General features: G+C 40.3%; 2 protein-coding genes and 1 long non-coding RNA gene across 3 annotated transcripts in view; all 3 read left to right on the top strand.

Moving 5' to 3' along the window:
* Positions 1-621: 621 nt before the first annotated feature.
* On the top strand, positions 622-6,407 carry rpl14 (ribosomal protein L14). The gene is made up of 6 exons (XM_032535124.1): positions 622-883; positions 1,964-2,065; positions 2,160-2,254; positions 2,821-2,920; positions 4,650-4,703; positions 6,312-6,407. Exons 1-6 carry the CDS (start codon positions 881-883, stop codon positions 6,369-6,371), a joined length of 414 nt encoding a protein of 137 aa, XP_032391015.1. The 5' UTR covers positions 622-880; the 3' UTR covers positions 6,372-6,407.
* LOC116701425 (uncharacterized) lies at positions 3,373-4,643 on the top strand. The gene is made up of 3 exons (XR_004334910.1): positions 3,373-3,384; positions 3,645-3,649; positions 4,280-4,643. It is a non-coding gene; the product is annotated as an uncharacterized LOC116701425 (long non-coding RNA).
* A 2,140-nt stretch (positions 6,408-8,547) lies between the features above and the next one.
* LOC116701411 (SNF-related serine/threonine-protein kinase) overlaps positions 8,548-10,341 on the top strand; it is an 18,761-nt gene continuing 16,967 nt past the window's right edge. Inside the window, exon 1 of the mRNA XM_032535109.1 lies at positions 8,548-8,821. The gene's annotated coding sequence lies outside the window, so the exon portion shown is untranslated. The remainder of the gene's footprint in view (positions 8,822-10,341) is intronic.

Here is a 10,341-nt window from a genome sequence, read left to right as displayed (position 1 = left end):
GCCTACTTAGCACTGAAATAAACATATCGAATTCGTGACAACAATCCACATTTAACAAACTAATATAATAAAAGGCTATTTACCTTAGCTAGAGTACAGAACGTAGACCGTTAATATTAATATCAAAATATATACAGTCTATGGTACAGACTGAGAACTGTAACCTATAGCTAGCTCTCCTCACGGAAACATGACAACAGTTGCTGCGCTACGTTCACTGCCTCCTGTGCTGCCTTCAAGTGCGCATCAAATGTTGCACGTATACCAACGCAAGTAATACATTGGCCTCAAATTCCTTTGGACAGGAACTATGGAAATTAGCTAGTTACCGGGGAGTATGTAAACACAAGCTCTGCCGCACCGATAATTGACTGTATGATTTGCCCCTTACAAAACCAGCATTATAGAGATAAGCTACATGCAAAGATTGAGGAGAAAAAGGAAGAACTCGTACGTCCCCTATTTCACTAATTTAAATGCAAAGCCTAATTATCACTCTCCATTTCCAAAACAACACTTTTGTGTAAATCATGTCTCTCGTCGTTGTGTTTACCGACCCTATTTAAGATGTTAATTGTGTTTGGTTGATTCTACTTAAATAATCTCGATATTCCATAGTGTCTGTGAAGGCAACAAAGAATGTGACGCAGACGTTTTGGCCTGGCTGAGCAGTGCATATTTTACAGTTTTGCGTCATATTAAGCTTACTTTGTCGAACGCTTTCAAATATTAGATAATTTTAACATTGTGAGTAGCTTTATTAGGGTGCCCATGTAACAAGATAATACCAAGACTGACTGCGCATGCGTACTGTATAAGCGGAAACCGTATGTGCGCCAGGCGGATGCTGTAACGTTCTTTCTGCTCCCGGACTGCCATCATGGTGAGTTCGCCATGAGAGTTTTAGCATTTCAATGTCGAATTTCTTTTTATATATCTCATTGTCCTGGAACAACAAGAGTCATGTGTATTTCTAACACACCCATACGCATATTTGTTAAGTGTTTGATATGGGCATGCAGGTTTATTTGAAGTTTTAACGCTTTGTAAGATGTCGGCTACTGGCCGCACTACAACGTGGTCCTTCAGGCTAAGAAGGCCGAGAGACCGAGAACTGCTCGGTTAAGCGAACACATTTCACTTGTTTTGTCCGCAGAAAGGCGTTTACGACGTTTTTCATTTAAAAACGTTTTATACATTCTGCTCAATATAGTCCTACAGCACACACGTAGCAGAGACATTAGCTAGTCGAATGTTATCAGCTGCTGCTGTACAGTGTAATGCTACAGTGCTTTAAGTCGGGTGAAGCTAACGCTAGTTCCTCAGCCTCCAAACTTACCCATGATACGATACAACTTTATTATCAGCCTGGGCTGAAATTCATTATGAGTAGCTCGTATAAAAAAAGAGACAACTTATAGGCGTACATAAGATGAATAACACCCATAGGCATACATGAAACATTACCACACATGACATAAACACCCAAATAAGGAAACAACAGGAAATGGCATTGAACATACACACAGACAAGGTCTTGGAGACTTGTGGACCTGAATAAATATTGCACTGGATTTAATGTAGCTGGTTTAACAATAGGATGGATTGATTTATGATAGACAGAAGCTTGTGTACTCTTTGCAAAACATGTGAGGTGTCAATTGAAACATTCCTGGCCAGTCTGAGCATACTATTGTTGTGGGCATCCTGAAAGGAGTCTGCTATGATTAAAGGACCCCACGAAGAATAGCTTTTAGCTTATGCTAAAGTTAACGGGGATCCAAATGAAACAAACCAACAAATAATGGTAGCACACTCTGGGTTGTCGCGGAAATAGTTTCTTGTGTAATTTATATTTAAGTAGCTAAAACTGTACTGTGCCCAACTGTCCACATACAAAACAGACAGCCTCTTTTTTCGATGTTTGGCCTCTCTGATGTGCAGCTCTCTGGTGTCTTCTCAGGTGTTCAAACGCTTCGTTGAGATCGGCCGTGTTGCCTACATCTCTTTCGGACCCCATGCTGGCAAGCTGGTGGCCATCGTAGACGTCATCGACCAAAATAGGGTGAGCATTCTGCAGGACCGTGGATTGATCAGTGTTTTGGCCTCACCTTTCGCCTTGTTGATATACGTTGTTTGACACGCTCTGTGCTTTTTAGGCTCTTGTTGATGGTCCCTGCACAGGCGTGAAGAGGCAATCCATGCCCTTCAAGTGCATGCAGCTTACAGACTACGTCATCAAAGTCCCTCACAGGTAAATGGAAACACTGGTCACATTCTTAATAGTAAAATTACTGTTGAAGAATTGATTGCAATAATTATTCTAGTCCAAATGAAAATACCTAAGGAATCATAGCCCAAGTATGTTTATTATTCAAACATTGAGTTATTTTATAAAGTCGAACAGATGCATATTACAGTAAATATTTTACTCTTTTAAAAAAAAAAAAAGACAACCACCCATGATGTACTTACCTTGTTCTACCAGGTTACATATGTTAACTTGTTTTTAAAACAATTTTTTTGGAAATTTTCTATTATAAGGACAACCTAGCTTATCAAAATTAGAAGTACAGTCACAGCATTTCACAAGGTAGGCGAGTATTATTTGTGTCCTCGCTGTACTGCAAATATACATATTAGTTCAGCCAGTGTGACCACCTTGAATTCATCAGGTCTTGTATTAACAACTGTAACTGTAATCACCTTACACATGGCCAACATGATTCTGGTGGGTTTTTTTTTTTACTGTAAAGTGGTACATGTAATGGAACCCTAACAAGGCCCCTAGAATGAGTACTGACTTTGAATGGTTTACAGTGCCCGTCAGAAGTTTGTGAGGAGAGCCTGGGAAAAGGCCGAAGTCAATCAGAAGTGGGCACAAAGCAGCTGGGCCAAGAAGATCGAGGCAAGACAGAAGGTAAAGGCTACGTTTCAGTTTCTGGAGATATTAGAATGTTTGATAAATATATTCACTCCCATAATCTCAGAAGTAGCAGTTCAGTTGTCCTGCCGTCCGGTTTCTTGGCTTGGCTTCCATAGCATATGTGTTAAGAGGTTTTAACATTTCTAAAATGTAGCGTTGGTTTTTTGTTTTTATCCATATTGGGTTTTACTCTGGCTTAATTTACAGTTGAATGCAGTAAACTAGGTACAATTTTGCCAGTTTATTACATGGGAGAAATGGGTATACATTTAAGTTTTAAGTTGCTTTATACTTATTTGAAATGTTTAATTTACATACCATCAAGTAGGGCTGTGCAATTAATTTAATTTTGATTTACATTTTTGATTTTGGCTCCCAATGATCCCAAATAGTATAATTGAGGAAAAACTGGTTATTTTGCCATGTTCTGTTATGCAAGAACACTTATTTTGTCTTGTGTTCTGAATGATGTGCACATCTGCCCCTCCCGAAGCCATTAACTCTCTCAGCCTATACAGTCAGGGAGGCCAGTCGTGTGCATATCCTCTACTGGAATTTAAAAACTTGAGTAAAGAAAAGTAAAGCAGAAGGAGGGCAGCCACAGCAGTGTCTGCTGATCAAAAAAGCCGACACCAACTCTGACTGGGAGCCGTTAACATTAGCTAACCCTGCGGCCCCTCTGCCTCTTCATTGTTATTTAGTAATGACAGTAGGCTAGTAGTGGTCATAGTGAGTGAAAATGTGACGTGAGATACATATTGTGTTATGCTGGAATAGTTCATTAGCTGTGTAACGTGATACCTGTAAAGCTGGAGAGTAGTAAAACAGAAATGAAAGTTGTACACTCAACACTATCATTATATCCAAAGATTAATGAGTTAAATAATCGTGATTTCAATGTTGACCAAAATAATTGATTATTTTTTTCCTTCATCGAGCAGCCCTACCATCACTCTTATAGCCTAGGTAGTTGCTAACGGGTAAATGGAGACATGGGCTCCCATCTCACCCGAGGGAGTTGTCTGAGCAGCTGGGGGGGTTCAGGTCATGAAGATGTTTTGATGGTGTGGCTAGTGCCTAATGGGTTCATTTCATTGCCACATGAACCAACATGCAATACTGCACATGCTGCTCATGTGTCAAGACAAAATGCCATGTGTACCACCATGGTAAACGATCGACTGCAGGGCACCCTCCAGGAAACTGGTCAACTTTAAATTGCAATTTGATTTTAATCCAGTGGTTAGTGTAACATTTTTATCCAGCTTGTGTACATCACCTTAGTGCTTCTTTGTTTACCATAAATGTTTTATAGATTACTGTAAACAACTGAGTTGAGCCTGACAGATCCAGATCATTTAGATAACAATTGATGGTATAAACATATGACCCATCCTTGGTGAAATGCAGTCTGCCTTTTTTCTGAAGGTTAAGGTTGTATTTCATAAATCGGTTTCTATTTATTGATGGGGCAGGACTTATATTGAGGAGGGAGCCCACATCTCCACTTAACACACTTTAACGGATATCAGATAAAGTTCAATTATGCCTAATGTTATTTATGATATTATTGGAAGAGTGTTGTATGTAAATGGAGCACAGCTACTGTTCACTCCCCCAATGAACATGTCCATCCTTCCTAAAACTGAATCCTGATGCGCTAAGACGATTCTTTAGAAAACCGGTTGTATACCTGACCTTTTCTTCTTGGTAATCTTTGCAGAGGGCCCAAATGTCTGACTTTGACCGCTACAAGGTGATGAAGGCCAAGAGGATGGTAAGTGCAACAGTCAACACAAATGATCACATTTAGGCAGGGTTGATTCATGCAAGACCAGTGGGCCAGCCAAACGACACATGTTCAATCCAGGATGTTGAGTACAAACAAATGAGTGGAAAACATTATTTTGAGTTTGAGCACACACTGTCCCTTAGTACATTTCTATGCTTTATCCATTACTAATTGATGTTCATATTTTTTTCTTCATGATAAGGTTTCCACTTGTATGAGATGGGTGAACATTAGGGCTGTAACGATATGGAGAGAGAAAAAACAAAATTGTGACACTCAACTCCACGAACGTGGGAGACTAGCAGAATCGCGACACCCCCCTTCCACTGCCCAGAGTTATCCTTCTTGTCCAGATCCGGTGCTACCACATCTTTAACTTGCTAGTAGTCCTTTTGGTGCCTTATTCCTGTTTTTGTCTGGTAAATCTAGCTAACTGTACAGACGGCTAAAAGCAAAGGAGGGGGCACCGGTAACGCTAACGGAGGTGTAACGTTACGAAGGATCGCTGTTTAACTCGGGTGTCTGGGTCTTGTCTCACGACGGGGCTGTAATGACAGTGGATAGTTGCTAGCTGGCTGGGGGCTGACTGTGGATGTGTCCCTGGGTTGGGGCTGTAATGATAGTGGATGGTGCTAGCTGGCTGGGGGCTGACTGTGGATGTGTCCCTGGACCGGGGCTGTCGTCAGCTCTCATCCCGACTGAAGCCTCGCAGTGCCGAGAGACTGAGGCAGAAGACACAGGTGTGCTAGCTAGCTAAATTACCATTAGATTAGTCATCTATCTATCCAGTTAACGTTACTGATGAATTTGTGGGTTAGCTAGCCCAGAGTTGGTAACAGTGGTCAAAACAATTATACTAAAAATAAATGAGCTTGTTGGACGGTGTCGTAATCTTACGTTACCCACCAAGAATTACCTAATTAGCATTAGCTACTTGTCAACCAGCACCTTTACAGTAGGCACCAAAACACTTTTCATCTTTGTTCCCCCTACTGGTTGGGAGGGGAATTGTTACAATTCTTATGTCTCATTCCAACGAGTTAATAAACCACTGAAACGATTTTGGAAACATTATTTTAAGGTACAATAGAATCTTTGGTGTTGGATTGATCAACATTGAAATCAATCAATATCATCGAATAAGGTCTCTGTTGTAGTACTGTGTTGCAAACTGGGATGGAATAAATGACAAAAGGATGCCATGTGGCAGAAATTTTTTTGCATTACGACCCCCCCCACAAAAAAATAAATTGAATCGAATTGTGGGTCAAAAATTGTGAACTGAATTGGACCAAAGTTTGGTGTATCGTTACAGCCCTAGTGATAAATCTACCCTGACTATTGTCTACCTTGCTGTGTGAGGCTGGCCTTGTACGGCCGTTGCAGCTCCGTCAAATGTAATCGTGCCAGAGCCTTTTCACAAATGGCTGACTAAACTAAGATTATTAATGGCCAGTTTGATTGAATTGTGCCAGTGCCTTAACAATTATATTGCCACTTCAGTTTAAAGTGTCAATTAGTTCAAAGTGTAGCAATCCTACAGCAGTCATTAAGTGTTTTTAATTAATGTTCTTATAATTTCTGTCTCTGCAGAGGAACAAGATCATCAAGCATGAGGTGAAGAAGCTCCAGAAGGAGGCAGCAAAGAAGTGAACAGTTCTTACAAAATAAATCCCCTGTTCAATTGTTCATCTGTGTCTTCTCTTCTTTGCCCACTTGGGGAAACATGCAAGGGCTCAGTTAGAGATGTTTCTACTTTTGGTGTCATTCATTATCATAAAGCTTTATGGACTGATAAACTTCCAACGTGTTACATTTTATGAGAAGATAAAATTTACCTTAATGTGTATGTAGCTGTAGAAGGAACTCATGAATGATTTCTTGACGGGAGGCTGTATAATACTATAGCCATTTCAGGCCAAATTAAAGGTCCCATAAAATGGCCTCTGCTTATTTAAAATTTCTGAGAATTGATGCCCACTTGTTTGCAGAAGACAGTGTCTATAGCTTTTTTTCCAGCAGTGTAGTGCATATCTGAAGAGGTTCTTGTTCCAACATGTTAAGAGCTAGCATGCTTCTCATACAGACTGCACTGATTCAGTTGTTGCACGGTCATAAACCAAAGGATGTTATAAAAGTGTCCACTTGACATTTACTCACTTAAAAACATAGGTTTAGAAAGGAGTTATAATCTTAACCCGCCATAATTCCCAATGTTTTCACTCCTTTTATATGGAACTGTGCATTTTTACAAAGGTGTAGTTTTCTTATTTAGAGCTGTACCAGATTCTGAGTTTTCTTTGTCATATAGTTTTAATGTTTGGGACCGTTTTCCTGTGTTAGTGTTGCTGCTTGTGCTTTGTTAAGGGAATAGAAACGAGTTTCTAAGCTGAGGACCTGTTCAGATCAACTTCGTTATAAATAAGTGTTTAGGACCTTTGCTTTACTAATCTAGTCTTGGCCTAGGACTTCACTTCAGCCCTGGTAGAATCATGAGTGTGAATTGTTTGATTTGAAATAGGATGGAAAATCCATTTAAATCAAAACGTTGGACAAAATAATATTCTATTGTTGGGTTTGAAGCCTTTTCCCAAGCATCCACTAGATGGCAGTTGCAGCAAATGGTGGATTTGGACCCCTTTGTCTATCTTTATTTACTTAAAGAAACAGAAAATCTTGCAAAATGAATATTTTTTTTAATTGAATTGGTGTCATTCACCACTCATCGGTGGCTTTGACTTGTAGCATCTTATTACAGACCATCTGCAGCCTGCAGCCCAGTCCTGGCTGAGATCAATAAGCATGGTAGGAGATCCAGTCCCCAGGTAAACGGGCTCTACTTCAAATCCCACGCAGGAGCTTGTAAATATTACACAACACACTTTAGCATTGTCCAGCAAGTTCAGATTAGAGAACAGGGACACAACACTGTTAATGCCAACACACCTCCCCTCTGACCACCACCACACACCAAGGGTTGGATTCCTCTCTGACAGCCCAAGAGATGTGGCCTAGGACGGGTGTTGGAGGAGGCCCGAGTAGGGCCAACTCAACAGCTGATAATTACCTATAATATTCTTCTGTATCCTGACTGATCCATATATCCATTTCACAGTTAATTTAATTTTTTTGTAAATAATGTTAACGTGGGTCATGTAAAAATAAAGTACATCCTGTGTTATTATAAGGCCTGTCAAACAAGCTTTTCTCTGAGCGTAGTTCTGACGTCAAAGATGAATGGTTAGCTACGGATGCGCAGTGAGTAAGCTGTCATTCAGTAGTAATGACACCGGAAAACAAGCCAACTGTCCTTCAAAATAAAATCATAGATTAAAAAGTGCCCATTTTATATCCTGTTTGGGCAGCATAAAAAAGGGGGTCGATGTCACTGTTGGGGAAAAAAAGAAAAGTATACCTATGCTTTGAGGTTACCTGTTAGCCTACTCACAGTTTTAGAGTTATTTCTTTACCTTAGCAGTTCTCAGTCATTGCTAAATACATCCCAAGTTTGACTTCTGTATTGCTGTGTTAGTTCTTTCATGTCTTGGTATGCAGTATGCATATATATATAAATATATGCCAAAAGTTTGGAAAGAAGCTGAAAGCAAAAGGTCACATGCCTATCAAATTATTAGACAAATAAATAACATTTATTCATATCTTAATTGTAATAGTTTAATGTTTAAAAACAGACACATTAATAAAACATTCAATTGAAAAATCACGATTTACATCTCAGAACGTTACCAAAAGACGTATTTCATAGCTTTAACCATTCAACTAGAACTAATAAAAGGACATGCTTTTATTTTGAAATCCAAACGTCCTGTAGTATCCTGCTACCAGTGTTTTTGTCGCAGCTGAATTAAGAGCGAGTGGAGAGAGGGGGAGAGAAAGACGGAGGTTTGAGTTGAAGACAGTGGGACAGACTTACACAGGGATTCATTGGAATAATCGTTGCCCGGTCTTCTGTTGCTCGGTACCGACTGCCGGACGATTTCAGCCCGGTTAAAGCACGCAGTTCACCGCGCGTCGCCCTGTATACATCCGCAGTTTTTAAGGGAACAGATAGGACGACTGGCGCTGCTTCAGGTTCCTCTGTGGTAAGTAGGACTGGGGAAGCGCATGCAGGCTGGTGGTGAGGGCCCCCTGTAGTAGTATGTGTCAACTTTAGCTTGGCTCCGTTGGATATTAGAGGGTACTATTTTTCTTTAATACGTATCCTTCGAAGCGCGTGCTAGCATGCTGTCCGTGTTTTCACAGCTCTCGTGTGTGCTGTTGGCGCAGGCTGCTCTGCGCTGTTGTGTTATTGTGGATGCAGCCAACAGGCATGTTGACAGTAGAGGGGGGGGTTGGAAGGGTCCCAAATGGACAGTAGCACCTATGCAGTGATAATAACTTGAATACAACGACCCCTTGATATTCCTTAGTTGTCTGTAGTGACATATTTATCATACATGTGATGCTACTATCATTCTATTATATCCAACTGTAGGGACCTGAAGTGTTCCTGTGGGATTGTGTAACACTGACCTCTTATTGGTATCTTTATTATAGTCCTACAATAACCCCATACAGGCAAGATAATGTAGTAGTGTAGTGAATACTATGTTCTATGCATAGGGCATTCTTAAAGGCTGCTTATATTCAGTGTGTGAATATAAAGTACATAGTCCAGCAGAATAAAGCACTACATTGTTCTTGTATTATTTCTATAGGGACTTACCATATTTATATGGTACAACCAATCCTGTGGTGTCCCTCCGACAGTATTCCCTCCAGTGATGTACATATTTCTGTCATATTGTGTATATACAAGTAGCAGTGGTTCCCAACCTGGGTACAGGGATCCCTGCAAGGGGTCGCAAGTACATTCTGAGGGGCCATGAGATTATTAGGCTAGAACAGCAGGACAAAAACACATTTCTTCTGCTGAAAATGATAACTTTTCAAAGCCAATTTTTAGTTTTTACTCTAAAAAACCCCCCTGTAATTCGTATTAGTGGGGACTTGCCAAAACAGTTGGGTACCATTGTATTATTTCTTTAACACCTACCAGATTGTTGAACCAGTGTTAAATCTTGAATTGCCTACCATCTGCAGTGTGTCAAAACATTTGCTTTTAAACTGACTTTTTACAACTTTGACACATTAATATCTTAAATATCTTAATCAAGGTTGTATTTTAGACCAGGAAATGGATACTTGATAACCCCCAATTCATATCTTGAGCCTTGGCAATGAGAGTGGAGCAGCTGTTATGTAACAGGTCCTTGACCTCATATATGTGTGTGTTTGGGTGCACTCATGCAAACTACTACCTCGTAAATCAATAGATTTTGCATCTTGAACAGTTACATAACCGACCACAAAGCGCACACGACTGTGCACTGCTGTACTGTATGTTTACATGGACATCAAGTATCAAGTGCATTTATCTTGCAATTTCACCCATCTTTAAACCAATCAAGGGACTAAAAACACACTCTTGAGGTAAGAGGTCTGGATTTAGAATAGCAGATCCTGGTTTGACCCAGGCCAACACAACAGCTCACCACCATCCGACAGCCCATGTTGATCTTACCTAACCTAACCTGTCCTGTGTGTGTGTGTGTGTGTGTGT

Source organism: Etheostoma spectabile, chromosome 14 (assembly GCF_008692095.1).
Source record: "Etheostoma spectabile isolate EspeVRDwgs_2016 chromosome 14, UIUC_Espe_1.0, whole genome shotgun sequence".
Taxonomy (NCBI): Eukaryota; Metazoa; Chordata; class Actinopteri; order Perciformes; family Percidae; genus Etheostoma; species Etheostoma spectabile.
The sequence above is the reverse complement of the archived record's forward strand: the minus strand, read 5'-3'. Positions and strand labels throughout refer to the sequence as shown.